Genomic DNA, 17,246 nt, shown 5'->3' on the forward strand with positions numbered 1-17,246 from the left:
CAACCATTTGGTATTATGTCCAACCATTTCCCACCATAACAGCCGGTTATATATTTGACCCACCATTGACTGTGATAGATGTCCAATTCATTCAGACTGGGAACGACTGGCAGCACATTTGCACAACTACAATACACAGCAGGAATCCCTTTTTATTACACGTCACCATACACAATAATGTAAACAAAGATGAAAAGGAGGCACATGTTAGCCCTGAGTCATCTGGAAAAGAATTACACTAAGTAATATTCATCCCACGCCCACTTTGAGTGCTGCCACCCAGCGGACAACACCGCAACTGCAGGCTATTACTACTATAAATATTTCCCTTTAATATTCCTGAACGGTCGTGATCGTTGTGTAAGCGGCTGAACGAGTGGGAGGGAGCCTTTTCCCATTTTTTTTCCAGCCCCGTGTTTTTTTTTTTTTTTCACGAGTGGGCAGCTGTCACCGTGATTTCCGACTCCACCCCCCGCCGTGCCACGAAGTTGAGACGGCGTGATTGAGTCGCCCCTCCACACAAGCGCGGTGGAACCTCCCGACGCTTAAACGCCGAGATGGGGAGCGGCGTGGAACGCCATCGTGGGAGCTTTTGAGAAGAACAAACCATCGGCCGTCGATCTTAACCCACTTTTGTTTGTTTTTTTGTTTTCTTCCACGGAACATGCCGCCCATAGCGGCTTTTAGGTGAAGGCGAGCGGCGTTCCTCGCCAACGCCGACTCGCCGCCTCGTGCTTGCCCCGCCGAGGAGCCTCCTTCGTGGGCAGGCTTGCTACGTGGATCTCGCCCGCCCACCGCGGTGCTCCGTTAGCGGCCATGGAGTAGTTTGCCCCTCCTCATCTAAAAGTGTTGTGCGCTTGGTAGAATTCCATTGTTTTTGAAGAGGATTCGGGCGATGCGGGTATGGCCGCCACCGGAGTGAAGTATCCGAAGAGTGAAAAGTTGGACGAGGCGCAGGCTTTGGCTAAAAGCTGCGCGGGGAGACCAGACTTCCTGCCGTGTGACGGCCTCTCCATCTGCGCCACGCACAGCCACGGAAAGTGCTTCAAGCTGCACTGGTGCTGCCACCTCGGATGGTGCCACTGTGAGTTTTTAATGGCTTCCTTTTCTATGTACACGCTCAGCTGTTTCATCTGTTTCCATGTGCATTAGGCTGTGATAGTATATCGATGGCGATCTATCGCGATACGCCGTTATCCCGATCTTTTCAAAAGATGTCACTGTTTTATCAAGGTTTTCCTACTAAATATTCGTTCATTCATTTTGCAAACTGCTCATCCTCAAAAGGGTCGCGAGGGGTGCTGGAGCCGATCCCAGCTAACTACAGCCTTTTGCAAAAAATAAATGTATTGGGTAAATAGTTGTTCACCAAATGTGATTAATTGAGCTATTTTAATTCAGATTTCTCGACATGTCGTTTTTTCCCCTTATGTTTCATTAGTTTAAATATATATACTACTATATATCTTATTAACTCAGTAACTGCTATCAAAAGTGATTATATTTCGCTGTCATTGATAGTGAGAGAGGTCTAATCTGTTTTGGTGAACACTGCGGACTAACTTAATACTTAAAAATGAAAACAAATACATTTTAAAAACCCGGTCTTTTGATCCCAGCTAACTATGGCCTTTTGCAAAAATAAATATATTGGGTAAATAGTTGTTCACCAAATGTGATTAATTGAGTTATTATAATTCTGATTTCTAGACATGCCGTTTTCCCCCTTATGTTTCAGTAGTTTAAATATATATACTACTATATATATTCATTATTAATCTTATTAACTCAGTAAGTGCTATCAAAAGTGATTATATTTCGCTGTCATTGATAGTGAGAGAGGTCTAATCTATTTTGTTGACCGCTGCGGGCTAAGTTAATACTTAAAAATGAAAACAAATACATTTTAAAAACCCCATCTTTTGGACCCGATTCCGATCCTCTGAAAATGATCGGATCGGGGACATCCCTAATGTAAGTTCCAAAGCCAACCATGTTACATTTCTCCTAGGAAATTAAGATGACCTATAAAATTTGATACATTTTTAAATCATGAAGTAGCAGAGTGATGGATTGGGTAGCACGTCTACCTCACAGTCGAGCGCCACAAATGTAGCCTCCCAATACTCGCAATTTTTCTCTGGGCACACTCGATTTGTCACACATCCCTAATCTAATCAGATCTTTATTGCATTCACCAAATATTTCTGTAGGCAAGAAGCTGGCGATTGGCTGCTAACAGCTAATCCAGCACGTATGTTCACCCCATGCTTGCGTGGGTTTTCCCCAGATACTTTGGTTTCCTCCTACATGACGACATTCAAGACTTAGGTTTGAATGATTGTTTATTTTAAATATATGATTTACTGTAGACCATGGCTGGGTGTTTCCTGTCAAGCTGCATAGAGTGGTACCTCTACTTTTTATTAATTAATTAGTTCCATAACTTGGATTTTTCCTAAATAGCGTAGTATTTCATATGTAAGTTCTCTAATTCGTTCCATAGTCCTCAAACTACCAACTAAATCCTTTAATAATGATCGAAGTGTTCCAATTTTGTATGAAATATGTAAGAAACAGTAAAATGAGAAAAAAATTATCAAATTATTTCTTCATTTATTAGAATTTTCTATTTGTGGAGGTGCATAAGTGTAAGGAGGAAGCTAACAGGCAAACCACACGAACACATGCGCATAAACACACATCTAAACAACTTCAAATTATGCAAATTAGCAATAAAAAGCTGCTTTTTCAGAAATAATTGACTCCGTCGCTGTATTTGTGCGATTTCTTCCCCCTCTATCCAAAGGAGTAACAGTCTCTGCATCTTGTTGTCCAATAAAGAGAGGCCTTTTAATGCTTCCTTCTGTTTCAAAACCGTAGTGATGGTGGGTGGGTTATGGCCGTATTGCCTTGCAAAATCAGTCATGGATGGTTAACTGGGCCCCCCCTTCTTCATTTCATTCGCACTAGTAATTTTAAACAAAGAGCAAAGTTGCTTTAACCACGTTCGAAAAAAACAAAACAAAAAAAACATGGACATTTGTCGTTGTGAGACAGCCAATGGGAAGCCAGCAGGTTATAGGGAGATTGTCCAGCAGGACGCAACACTACCGCGACAATTTCAAAATAAAATAACAGATACAGGAAATGTATTGATGTTTTGGCAGGTTTCGTAACCTGGATCTTGTTTTTTTGTATGGTGGAACAGTAATTTGCACATCAAAGGGCTTTGTAACCTGAAAAAATTGTATCTAGACGCATTCATAAGTAGAGGTACCCGCTGTACTTTTTAAAACCTACATGCAACTAAAATGACAAACACTACTGAAGATGGATGCACAGTGCTTGTTTTTTTTTCTTAAGTAGCGTTTGGAAAAATTGACAACAGCAAGCATACAATTTTAGCAGCGCAGTTATGGGTTACATTAACTAGCTTCTGGGGAATTAGGTGCCTTGCTCAAGGGAGTCAGCTGAAGAAAACAAGGCCTGTGAGACCTCGATGCAAACAGTGTCACACAAGGTGCATTGTTTATAATACTATGACCATCAAGTGTTGAATTAAATGTTAGAAACCTCAATCAAATCAAATCAAACATTTTAATGGTCCATCAGAGCAAAATTTAAAATATAATTTGTCATGAAATTGTATTGTTGTTATATGGTGCCACAGTTAACGACAGAAGGATGAAAAGAATCACATTATTGTGAATAAATCATAATCAATGGCAACCTACCAATGAGTTCAAATGTCCTGCTTGACAAAGCCATTTTGGAAATTGCTTTACAAACTGTTTAAATGTAAAAATGCAATTGATAATCATTTTTTGCGTGCATGTGAATAAGTAATAGACCCCCCCTCCATTTTTTTCATTATGAAGTATGAACTCTATTTCATAGTGTTAGTCCCCCTGAAGGCTTCAGTCATATTACTGTTGAGATGTGATTGGTTCCCAATGTACGTGTGATGTTCTGCATATATAGCTGCAATCATTTTCATTTCTGCGACATATGCTGGAACACGTAGCCACGTTGAATTGAAAAACGACCTTCAAAAGAAACCAACTACCTTGCGTTTCATTATTTTTCAATCAAAAGTAGGTACCAGGGAAAATGGCGTTTTTAAAGGGGAACTCAATCTAATTTACCTTTTCTCTTGTTATCACCCTCGTATTTGCTACAGGTCATACAACATGGTATTCTGATTATTCATGTGTTTGTGTAATACAATTGTAGGAATTTTTAGCTAACTACAGAATGACAACAAATTCATACTGCACCTTGCAAAAAACTTTATTGTACGCCATTTGTAACCTTGAAATAGCATATATTTCACACTCGTAACGCAAGCAGTCGCTGTTTATCTAATTTACACACCCCACTTATCCAGTTATTTCAGATGTTCAGTCCTGTAGTGTTTTTCGTGTATTCTAACACGCTTTGTGTACATATCCCAATTTTATCGAGAGCATATTTACTTGCCAATTTTTCATTCTTTGACAGATTGAGGACATTTTCCTTGTCCGTTGGTTGACGGGGTAAAAACAATGTTTCCCACGAGGTAGAACTAAAGCAAATCTAAAAGCAAAATGATGTATCGCGGCTGTCGTCAACCCATTTTTTTTCCTCCACTCGTAAATACTTGAACATTTTTGGGGGATTGTTATCTGCCATGGCTCATTCTGAAATTCTGCGGCAGTTTGAGTCAGAGCCACCTACACCGTCGTGCCCCTGTAGACACTCGGTGAAATAACAGAGCCAAATTTGTATTATTACGCCATCCAAAGTAGTCCTTGACAAGGGTGGCTAGTTTCACAGTTGGAGTAGTGTTTACTCAAGCTATTTTAAGCTTTGCAGCACGTCGACTCCGTTTGATTTGTTTTTAAAGTGTTTGCCATGAATAAAAATCTCTGTGCATACACACGAAAGGGGGTAGTTTAAGGCCTGGGAGTGAATAATTGTTTCTTTTGCCAGTGATGGCGATAGACGTCTGATCAAGAATTGGCAGCGAAAGTCCACTAGAGATAAACTCATTTAAAAATCACAGCCAAAGTATGAGAAGAGCCAAACGATTGGATGTCTCTCACATTTTGAGCCATCTTAAATCTGTTGTATTGTCGCGACATCATCTTGATTATCCAAAGCTAAGCGAGCTTCATTCTCTCTCTACATGGCCACAGTGGGCATAAAAAAATGCGTAAAAACGTCAGATGCCAACTGAGAAAACTAATAACAGAAATGATACATTTTTTGGTGGGAATTTCTTGACTCATAAATTTGTACTTGTTGTCGATCTACCTTTATTTCTAGAATTACGTACATAGACACTGCGATGTTAATTCCATTGGCTGCTACTTTTTCGATTTCTATTCAAATGACTAATCGAGTCACTAATAATTTGTGTTTAATATTTTTATATACTGCATTTTCAAGCCTGATTGAACATGTTACGCATGTCCAATTGCCAGCTTCGGGCAATCAAGAAACAGTTAACTTGGAACTCGGGTATCTAATAAAAATGTCTGCTGTACTTTCTCGGCTTTACGCCCGCTCGTACTTCTCAATTCACTTTTCGAGACAACTTGAAGACATCTTGTCTTCTCTGATAGGCAGCCGAGGTCATGGGATCTTTTTCAATGACAGGACGGAGAGCTTTCTCCTTAAAGGTCAGCGTTTTCCTCTCGGCTTTATAGAAATGTCAACGCTATTCTCAACCCCCACCGCCCTTCACCTTAGGCCTGACACTTTGACACCTCCGGCAGAATCACGGCGGCTGAGCCCTCAACCTGACAGGTTGTCCGTCTCCTCGGGCACGCTTGGGTTTTATCCCGTCTCCGGCTGTTCCGGAAATCCACGGATCAGCACGAATCTCAATCCACTCGGCCGCCGCTAGTCAGGGCTTAAAGTGCGCCCAATGTAATCTTGGGTATTGCGAGGTTCAGGATGTGCCCGCCTTGTAATTTGAAACGATCTGATCCCGTTCTTATCGTGAGTCACGCCTATGATGAAGTATTCCCACTTAATCTGATCCGTTTCTTGTAAACATTGTCTCTAGCCTCTTCGTTTTGCTTTAAAATATTGATGCGTTGCAAACACGGCACTGCTCGATAACTCGAAACTGCTTCGTCGCCATTATTTAATTTGGGCCTTTCCCTGGCCATAACATAATGCACCTAATGGATTTCTGTCTCTTGGCACAATCCTGCATGGCAGGCGGATTGGACAAGCTTTTGATGATTGATTCAGGTAGAATCGGGACACCCAGTGAGAGAAGTAGAGCTGTGTAAAATACCATCCCAGTGATTTGTAATAATTAAAAGTCCAAGAGAAACGCTGCATCTTGTCTAGCGAGGTAATCTTTTGAAATTCCCTACCTTGTTGTGAAAATCTCCATTAAAAAGGGATTTAGAATAAACAAATCTTAAAAAGTGATAACCTGAATTCCTTATTGAGCAGACACAAAATATTGAAATTGCCACACCTTTCCAAGCAGCCGTTGTGGTTAAGACACTTTTCATGTAAACAGATTGTGTTCGTGCACCGTTGGCGGATGCCCAAGCAGCTGTCTCCTTTTGAATTTCACGGACAAAACGAGGTAGAGTCCAATCGGACGGAGGTGATTGCGGCAGCTGACAACATCAGTTCGAGCCTCTTATTAGTCCTAGTTAGCGGCGCTTGGAGTCCCCGCCAAATGTCAAGTCTGATGAGAGATGTCACTCGCGGCAGCAATAAAAGCGACAGATTTTTTTCCCCTTCTGCTAAATGATTACAATCACCAGGCAAGGTAATTACTCATTAAGTCGAAAATCAAGGTCCTAATGAGTAAGTCTTCTCCGTAGGCTCCTTCATCTTCAATTTTTGTACTCTTGTGATCCTGAGGAGATAATTGGTAATGCTTGGATGTGCACCTGATTGGCATGAACCAATGTCAATGGATCATTGGGCTCCTTGACGTTGAACTGCTAGCAAAGAATACCGTATTTCCTCGCATATACGCCATATTTGTCGCTAAAAAAATGATGACTGAATCGAGGGTACGGCTTATATGCGCACAAATTAGTCTTGACATGCACATGCGATCGGCTGGCCAAGATTGGGCGGCCCGGTGGGGCGAGTGGTTAGTGCATCAGCCTCACAGCTCTGGGGTCCTGGATTCAAATCCAGGTCACGTCCACCTGTGTGGAGTTTGCATGTTCTTCCTGGGCCTGCGTGGGTTTCCTCCAGGTACTCCGGTTTCCTCCCACATTCCAAAAACATGCATAATAGGCTGATTGGACACTCTAAATTGCCTCTAGGTATGGGTGTGAGTGTGCATGGTTGTCCTTTGTCTTCTTGTGCGCTGCGATCGGCTGGCCACCAATTTAGTGTCCCCCGCCTCTGGCCCGGAGTCAGCTGGGATAGGCTCCAGCACCCCCCGGGACCCTAATGAGGATAAAGCGGTTCAGAAAATGAAATGAGAGGAGATGCACAAAACGCCATAACCCAAGACATTGCGGCAGATATGGTCGTTTATTTCAAAATAGAGAAAATATAAACAGATAAAACGCCTAACAAAATTTATTTTGAAGTCTAGGAATGAAATTCAAGAAAAAAAAAAACCTATCTTGCATAAAATAGTCTTTCATTGCTCATGAATTGATAAAAAGTCAATATGGATGTCGGATAAGACGTACAGTGGTTCCGATATGATTTTTTAAAAAACCTTATTTTATTGTATAATGTATTGATTTCATACAGTATTTACACAAAACATGAGGTATCTGTGTTAAGTTACAAAAGAATCACCAATACAGGAACAGAACTCTTACTGTCTGTTCATTTTTGGTTAATCTGATATTTTTGTGTGGTAACAAATTGGACTTCTAATGTGAATGGAAAGCATCTTTCGAGATGGTTTGCTTTTTTACCCTTTATGGTCGATCAACACCGAGTGTGACAGGATCAATCATATTGCAGTAACATATAGTATTTAAAGGAAAAAAAGCCCATGTTAACAGTACATAAACAAAATCGAATTCAAGTCACATATGGCCTAAAAAATTGCCCTGCAGTGAGAACATAACCCAAGCCATCATGAGGTAGAGATGCAGTGTTTTTTTTAGGTTTTTTTTTAGCAGACAGCGATGATTTGCGAGCTGTCTACGCTTCTGAGCCGCAGTCTGGTGAGTTACCCACATAGTTGTGAATAAATCCAAAGGGAGGCTTTTTGGATTGATCTTTCACGAATGGCCACATTGCTGCTGCATCATATAAAAAAAGCCTCAACCAGCATAAAAAGATCAACACGGTACAATTGGGCTCTCACTAGACTTTCTTTGTGTTTTCTACAGCAGTAATATTAAAATATGTTATTGCATCATTCTGAAAGTGCCACTAGTTTTTGCACCCCAAGTATTAGTTTATCACAGTGATCCAGAATTTCAAAGAAAGAGGTACTACAGCTCAAGTTATGATTGCATACCTGTCAACCTCGGCCAACTGCTCGCCTTATTAATGATTGGAATTCCCCTTATTAAGTAATAAAAAAAATGTACAAATGCAACGCGGCACGTTTACTCACATAGGGCGTACTTAAAAGTAACATTTTCCTCAAAGTGGAGGGGATGCCCAATCAGTTGGTGTGGTTTTTTTTATGCACTAAATTCAAGATTCTGTAGATGTCGCTGATAGATTGACTGTTTGGGTACATTGCTTACTGATGCGCTATATATTTAATAAAGTGAAAAGGCACGTGTGCGCATATCATGCAAAAGCAAAAGCATGACGACATTAGCAATCAACGATGATGTTTTCGTCTGCGTCTGAGACGATCCGGATTAGAGCCAAAATGTGGTTTTACAAAAAAAAAAGTACTTTAATTTTTTTTACCCCCGTACAAAAGTTGTTATACGGCGTACACATTTTGAAATGATTAAAAAAACATTAAATACGGCGTATAAGCGTAAAAGTTGACAGTAATGTTATTGTAAATCCCAAAAGTATTTCAAGTTTCAAGCGCATCAGGACCCAAGCTAACCCCCCGTTCCCCCTTTGTTCTAAGGGACAAAGACCCTTCGTTGTTCTCATACGGCATCGGGGGGAGATGTCTTCACAGCCATTATACGCAAAAGGGAACGATTATTCGCTGAACTTGCTGACTGTGTGGAGTCACGAGACAGGAAAACAGTCGTTTCACATGACCTACACATGACATCATCCACAAGAATATTTGTTTCATTTCACACAGGCTTGGTCACGAAGTGTCAGCTTTGTTAAAAACTCACTTTTTAGTTCAATGCAAACTGACATTCAACCTAGTTGAAGTTTTCCCTCCTGTTTACCTGCAAAAGGGTCCAATGTAAATTTACAATGAGGTTTGATCCTTGAACAGCCTGTCAAAAAAGTATTTCTCGTGACCCTAAGCATAAATATTGTAATTATCCCGTGTCCCTTTGTTGTCTTTTTCCCTCCCAACTGACAAGGTTCATTACCTCGGGAGCAAATTGCCTCCTTAGCTTTTATCCATCCTGAATCGTGATTAGATTTTTGTAACGAGGGGCTGTAATTTCCCCCTTTTTTTTTTCTCCATGTGGCGAACGGCCTCATTTACATCTCCTACATCCCCCACAATACCTTTCATCATCTCCTCTTTTGATTGTGCTACTTCCAGGCGGTGGCATTTAAATGTGTGATGAAAGGCCCTTCAGTGGCACAAATAAGGGTTGCGACCTTTGGTTATTTTGAAGAACAAACAGAGGGTGTTGAAAAGTGTACACTGACAGAAGCTCAATGCATTTAAAGCGGGAGAGTTTGCAGTGAATGATCATTTCGTTATTTGAGGAAAAAAAATTAGTAGTATGACGAGAGCTGCAACGAACGATAATTTACTACTTTACCGACTAATCAGACAATTAATTTCATAATAGTAATGAACAAATACAAATGCTAAGCAAGTTGTTTCAGGCATGCTTGAAGTAGAAAGTAAGACAATGAATGGCTACTTCAAAAATATTTTATTTCCACTGTGCTGTTCAAAAGTACATAAAACTAGTTTAAGTGTTTAGTTAAAAAGTGCTGATATAAAATGTCAATTACTGTAGTTTTATACCAAGAGGGTGCACTTGAGTTGACCTCTCACAACTCATGCACTCAAAATTATGCAATTTCACAGATGAAATTTTGAGAAAATTGAAATTAAAGTTGCTAAATGGGTTCTTTGTCATGGTTGCATTTCCCATTTTTGTGGTACTGTATATCAAGATTTTTCCAAAGTTCCCAGGCAAGGTGCGTCAATCCTAGTAGTAGGCCTCTCTCACTATTCAAATACTTAAAATTATGCAATTTCAGATTACCTTTGGAGAAAATTGATATTAAATTTACTACATGGGTACTTCGTTCATGTTTGCACGTCCCATTTTTGTAGTACTGTGAATTAAGATTTGTCCATAGTTCCCAGGCAAGGTGAGTCAATATTAGTAGGTGACATCTCTCACTACTTAAATACTTAAAGTTATGCAATTTCACAAATTTAAATTTTGAGAAAATTCAAATTAAAGTTGCTAAATGGGTACTTATTCATGGTAGCACTTCCCATTTTTGTGGTATTGTAAATCAAGATTTTTTTCAGTTCCCAGGCAAGGTGGTTCAATCCTAGTAGACCTCTCTCACTACTCACCAACTCATAATTGTGCAATTTTGCAGATTAAATTTGGAGAAAATTGCAATTAAAGTTGCTTCATGCATATTTCATTTATGGTTGCACTTCCCATTTTTGTGGTACTTTTTCATATTTCCCAGGCAAGGTGCGTCAATCCTAGTAGTAGACTTCTCTCACTACTCAAATACTTACAATTATGCAATTTCACTGATTCAATTTGAAGAAATTTGAAATTAAAATTGCTTCATGCATATTTGGTTTAAAGTTGTACGTCCCATTTTGTGGTCATTTGAATCAAGATTTTTCCATAGTTCCCAGGCCAGCATGGTTTCATTTGAAAAAAATGTATTTAAAAACTGCAAATGTTGTATTTTTGCATACATATTTTTACGTTTGTGAATTTCCTGAAGCATTTTTTTTTGTAAAATTCATCTCTCTTGATATTGATGAAGTGAAACCACATAATTTTGAGGATTTGAGTCATGAGAGAGGTCACGTACTAGCATTGACCCACCTTGCCTGGGAAATATGAAACCATCTTGCTTGATTCATATTACCGCAAAATGGACCTGCAACCTTGAACGAAGTATGCATGAAGCAACTTTAATTTCAAATTTCTCCAACTTTAATGCTTGGACTTAGCAGGCAGACTATTTTGAGCGTCCGCTCATTTCACCACGAAAACCCGCCCTATCAGACGGTGCGTTTTATAGGTTTGAAAACACGTTACTTGTATATATTCTTTAATCCAAAATAATGTACCAGTATAAATTTCTTGGAAAGAGATGAGGTCATTAGGCATCATTTGTTGACAAATTCAAAGTTTATTCAAACAGGAACGTTATCATCTCCCCATTTTGATTCAGGGTAGATTAAAAACACAGCACATTGAGTACACCTGCAAAATGTCGCCGACAATCAAATTCTTTGGCAACAAATGTATCGATCAGTTGTAGAAGTATGACTCAATTGCAAAGGCTTACTTTAAAACTAGGGCCTCTATTTGTGTAGACAGTGCATAAGCGTAAAATCTGGCCAATTGTTTTTTTTTTTATTTAGAAAAAGTGACATATTTGGACACTGTATTGATGTACTGCTTTCCCGCAATCTTAATTTATTCTCTTTAGTTTATCTCACTGGTAGACGTGGCAATTCTCATGAGTTGGATGTCAATCACCGACAATGCAGATTTTTTTCTTCACGTTGTGTTAGAAAATTGTGGCATTTTTACAGGGCGTTGCAGTTTGACTTGTTCCATCCGCTGACAATTCACATGGTGTGAAAGGAAGAGATGTCTGTTCAGGCTTGTCGGTCGGCTTGTAGTCTTTTCCTCCCCAGGGAGCCACAAAATGTCTGCACTCGCTCTCGAGCTTGGCCACGAGCTCTTTCACGCAGCCCTACATCATTTTCCAGAGGCACATTCCCACCTAAAGGGCAATTTACAGACATGGGTGAAGCAAACAGAACACAGTTGTAGTATATACAGCAAGGACCACTTACACATTTTCATGAAATCCAACAGAAAAGACTACACAGATAAATAACACTGTCATAAATGTGGTTGTTGTTTGTAAGAAAGTGTTGAACTGAGATGTACTACTAATTAGACAATCACAATATTGTGACCTTCAAGCAAAGTGATTATTTGCTCGTTTCATTTTGGTGACAGTATTTTTTTTCATTTTTCTAACTACAAGTATAACCGACTTCATTTAACATAATTTCCAAATAAAATGACAGTTTATTGCTTTAAAATTGAATGGGAACATGTGCTTCTATTTAAACGATTAATCACAATATTGTGACTTTCAAGCAGTGATTATTTTCTCCTTTTCTTTTCTAACAATACAAGTGCAACCTGCTTAATTTAATATTTCCAACTACTAAAATGACTTTCTTTCTTGGTGGCATACTTTTGGATATCAACAACTATTGTGTCGCTGTCCTGCTGAATTGAATTGAATGCTTTTATTGTCATTCTACAGGTATAATGAGCTTTAAAGCTTCACCACAAAGTCCACAAATAACAACAATAAACAAACAGACAAATAAATAATTAAGTCATTAAAAAAGTAGTCAACAGATGTAAGTAGGGAAGGTCACAAAAATAACAGATAAATAATTCTAAAAAAATAATAAGTCGGCAACATAAAGATAAAATGTTAAAGCGCTTCATTCTATAATTCTACGCTGCCGTTGTAAATAAGACAACAACAAAAATCCCATGTAATGTAACGTTTTTTTCAAATGTTTTATTTTCCCAGGCAAATACGTGTACCAACCCATGACCAACGTGTGCCAGCTGCCCAGCACGGCGGTTCCCACGGCGCCCAGCGAAGACGGGGGCAGCATGGACCTTTCCGTTTCCCTGGCCGAGCGCTTTCTGAAGCTGGCGCCCTGCTTCCGCTCACCCCCCCACCTGGAATCCCCCAAGTACTGCGTGATCGCCGACCTCTTCGTGGACGACTACGTGGTCAAGCGCATCAACGGCAAGATGTGCTACGTGCAGCGCCCCCTGCCGCCCGACCCCCCGGCGCCTCAGCCGCCGGCCGAGCGCGAGGCCGCCTCCCCCCCGGACAAAGTCAAAGGTCCCAAAATGGAGCACTGCTCGTCCCCGTCCAGCTCCGAGGACTCGGGCATCAACGCGCTGGGGCTGCACGGCGCCGAATCGTGCGAGGACGAGAGCGAGCGGGAGGACGACGAGCTGAGCACGGACGGGAATTCCAGTCCGGCGAGCCTGTGGGACCACGACGACGGCTCCCTCCTCTCGCCCTCCAAGTCCACGGTGGAGATCATTGAAAAGATCGAAACGACGGTCTGACGCCAAAATGGAGGAAAAACCCCTTCACCGGAACGGCGGGGGGCTTTATTTTGTTTGCTCCCCGCTTCACGCTTTTCATTCACGTTCCCTGCATGGAGTGAATTTCAACCACTTTTAACGGACGGCTCACAAAAATCAAGCACAAGAAGAAGAGCACACGGCACGGAAAGACAAACGCAAAGGTCAAAGTTTAAAGGAGTGTTAGGGCCGCCCTGAACCGTAATCAGAAGAATAAAGTCATACTTTGAACTCGTGCACGGCCAACGATGTCCAATTCACGTGGACTGGGAGGGATGGCAGCCATCATTCCAATTCAGTATTTGAATTAATTTTGCTGCAATCGCTACATTTGGGTGCTACGTGTTTGTTCCTTCGACCCTCCCAGTCAAGATGAATTGGACATCTACCACCGTTAATGGTATTCATTAAATTTAGTGCCCATCGGAAAATGATTCAATAGTTGTTAAAAAGGATATTTAGTCAGAAATATTTTTAAGTATTCAAGTCTCAATAAGGTTAAATGACATAAACGTTTCAATTTGGCTTTCACATTCTTTAAATTTCGACAAAAAGGTTTAGACACCCCTGCCATAAGGTTTTGAGTTTTTATTGTAAAAACTCAACAATCCTCAAAATTGGCTGATTTACGGATTTAATACATAAAAAAATCAATGACTCAAAATTACTTTTGGTATCAACCAGATAAAGTTACTTTATTACTTACCCAATTCTATTCTCATTCAAGTCAAATTTTCATAGTTAACATAACAAAATACAGCATGTAAAATTAAAGCATAATTACTATATCGCAAAAGTATGACTTTATTCATTCATTCATTTTCTGAACCGCTTTATCTGAGAAAACCCACGCAGGACAACATGCAAACTCCAAACAGGTGGACCTGGAGATATGAACCCAGGACGCCAGAACTGTGAGGCCGACGTGCTATACACTCAACCACCGGGTCGCAGAAGAAAGTCAATATTTTTAGGAAACTTTATTAGACCCTAAAAATATGGACTTGATTCTCACAATTAAGAAAAAAAGGGCGTCAACCTCCCAGTTTTAGGGTCGAGGGTTCCATCCCAGGTTTGGATTTTCCTGCGTGGAGTTTGCATGTGCTCCCTGGGCTTGTGTGGGTTTTCTCCGGGTACTCTGGTTTCCTCCCACATCCCAAAAGCTTGCTTGGTAGGCTGCTCTAAAAATTGAGCGTGAATGGTGGTCCGTCTCCTTGTGCCCACAGTTGGCCGAGACAGGCTCCAACACCCCCTGCGACCCCTGTGGGGATAAGCGGTGCAGAAAATGAATGAATGAAAAAAAAATCGGAAGTAATTTTCTTCTCAGTGCGGTCCTAATACTTGCTAAGGTCATTTTTGGCGAACATGTTTAATAACAATGAGCATTTGGAGCATCCGTCGGGCATTGTTTGTCACTCACCCCCTGACCAAAGCCGCCACCAGACCACCGCAACATTTTCTCCAGCCGGCTCCCCGATGCCGAGCCTTCCGTGCAGCGTCTATGTGCACTTTTCCCGCACGCCACGCTAACATTCGGGCAGGGGTGGCCCGTGTTCGACAATCAAGGAATTTACACAAAAAATAGCAATTTTGGCTCTTATGTGTGCATATGCTTGGGATATATTAGCGGATGTAATAAGAATTTGTTGGGACTCTGTCACAAACTTTCGCCTGGAGGGACATCAATATTCACATTGAAGTTGAAGCGGGTTGTATCTGAAATGCTACGAAGAGTTCAAGAATACAAACAAGATCAAAATTGATGGTGTGCCTGTAGAATCACACATCTGCAGGAAACATGTTTTGGACCACAACGATTGTCTTGTTAACTTCGTCATTGACTGAAAAGACGTACGGTCACGCTATTGATTGTAATTGATGAGAGTAAGTCCTAAGGCGTTTGAACTAGTCCAGTAAAAATCTTAGGCGCTTCCCTTGACATTTCCCAACGTGAAAACACTTGAATGAATATTTGTCTGGCGATTGTCCTTGTATTGGAGCTGCACGGTAATGTGGATGATTGCGCGTCAGTTTAGAATTGCTGTTTTAAGACTGTGAACAGTCTGTCAACCGCGAGGTCTTTGTCTTTCTTTAAATCATTAGTCTATACAGAAATTACAGACACTTTTCCATTCGCAATCTCTGCCGTTCCCTGTCAATGTTAACTGAAGACCTTTCAGAGAACTGGCATTTTCCAGACTCCTAAACATTCTGCAAGGTCTTTTTTTCCAATGTGTTGGGTTGGAGTATCATAGCTGCTCATTTCATTTCATTGCTCCTTTTTTTGGATAGAAACAAAACCCATTTACCAAATTGTTGCTTGTAGGACAAGTGACTATTTTTGTTCATTTCAACATCCTTGCCCCGTTAAAAAATAAATACATAAATAAATAAAAAGAGATGCACATCACATTTTGGATTATGTAGGCCTCGATATGAAGTATACTGAAGTTGATAATAAACTAAATTACATTCATACATTAAAAAAAATAACATCCTCTTCCCTTTGGGCTGGCTGCAAGATAAAGGCTTGATGAAGAACATGCTGCGTCATTATATCAATGTTGGCTAAAAAAATGCTATTTCTGAAAGTACATGCAAGTACGGGTGCTTGTAGTACAAGTACACATCCATTTGTAGTATAAGAACACGTACTTGTAGTAAACATAGTTGAGTACAATTACCAAGAATTTTTTTTTTGTAGTATAATTAACCAGATTTGTATTGCAAATATGCATATTCTTGATTTATTCTTGCAACCATAGTTTAGGTTAGCCTACAAAGCTACGGCACCCTGGACAAAGACAACGGAGATCTCCATTGTAAACTCGGGATCTAAACTTTTACAACCTTTACGGGCTGAAAATTAAACAAATGAAAATAAATAAGAATACCTTTACTGTTTGTTCCCTTTTTTTGTATTTTTTTATTACATGTATTTTAAAAAAAGAAACAAAAAATAAACAAAGTGAATGCTCATGTTTCACGTGTTCATTTGCTACCAGTGAAAAATAGTGTAGCATGCATGGTCAATGGCAGCCTTTAAGTTAAACGAGTGCCCTCAAATCTGAACGTCTCTCTTTCCAGGGACCCCAACCAGCCTGTTCCTCAGGACACCAAGTTCATCCACACCAAACCAAACCGCTTTGAGGAGGTTGCCTGGTCCAAGTACACCCCGAAAGAGCAACTCTACCTCCACATCGGCCTGAAGCCTCGCGTCCGAGACCACTATCGAGCCACCAAGATCTCCTTCTGGCTCCAGCTAGTACCACACTTGCATCACGTCAACGAGCTCCTCCAGTCGGTGTCGTCCATTACGCATAGCCCGTCCCCGCAGGATGACACGCCGTTCTCGTACACCAAGCGCATCTCCAAGGGCTGGCCTCCCAGTAGCACCCGCCACCCGGCTTCTCAAGGAGGCACACCGCAGCCTCCGGAGTCGGCCCTGGGACAGGGCGCAGGCGAAAACGGAGTCCACGTCCCCAACGAGGACTATTCGACGGAACTCTCGGTGACCATCGCGGTGGGAGCCTCGCTGCTGTTTCTGAACATCTTGGCGTTTGCCGCTCTGCTCTACAAGAAGGACAAGAGGCGGCTGGAGCACCGGCGGCCTCGTCCGCTCCCTCCCCCGCGGCGAGATATCACAGCCGCGGATGTAGCCGCTCACCTTCAGGGTGAAGGACTCATGTTGTTACAGGTGAGTCCGCCCTTTTTTAACACCACGTGACAAGTTTGTGTTTGTGTTCATTGCAACGGTTTGACCTTGATCTT

The 17,246-nt window shown here is 41.0% G+C and overlaps 1 protein-coding gene across 1 annotated transcript; it reads left to right on the forward strand.

Annotated features, from left to right (window-relative positions):
* The first annotated feature begins 338 nt into the window (after positions 1-338).
* Positions 339-16,374, forward strand: LOC144086703 (UPF0524 protein C3orf70 homolog A). The gene is made up of 2 exons (XM_077616746.1): positions 339-1,084; positions 12,901-16,374. The coding sequence occupies exons 1-2, from the start codon at positions 904-906 to the stop codon at positions 13,455-13,457; spliced, it is 738 nt and encodes a 245-aa protein (XP_077472872.1). The 5' UTR covers positions 339-903; the 3' UTR covers positions 13,458-16,374.
* Positions 16,375-17,246: the final 872 nt, after the last annotated feature.

Source organism: Stigmatopora argus, chromosome 13 (assembly GCF_051989625.1).
Source record: "Stigmatopora argus isolate UIUO_Sarg chromosome 13, RoL_Sarg_1.0, whole genome shotgun sequence".
In the NCBI taxonomy this organism is placed as follows: domain Eukaryota; kingdom Metazoa; phylum Chordata; class Actinopteri; order Syngnathiformes; family Syngnathidae; genus Stigmatopora; species Stigmatopora argus.

Coding starts and splice junctions, on each gene's coding strand:
- LOC144086703 (XM_077616746.1), top strand. CDS start 904: ATGGCCGCCACCGGAGTGAAGTATCCGAAGAGTGAAAAGTTGGACGAG. Junction 1,085..12,900: donor CCACCTCGGATGGTGCCACT/GTGAGTTTTTAA, acceptor TTATTTTCCCAG/GCAAATACGTGTACCAACCC.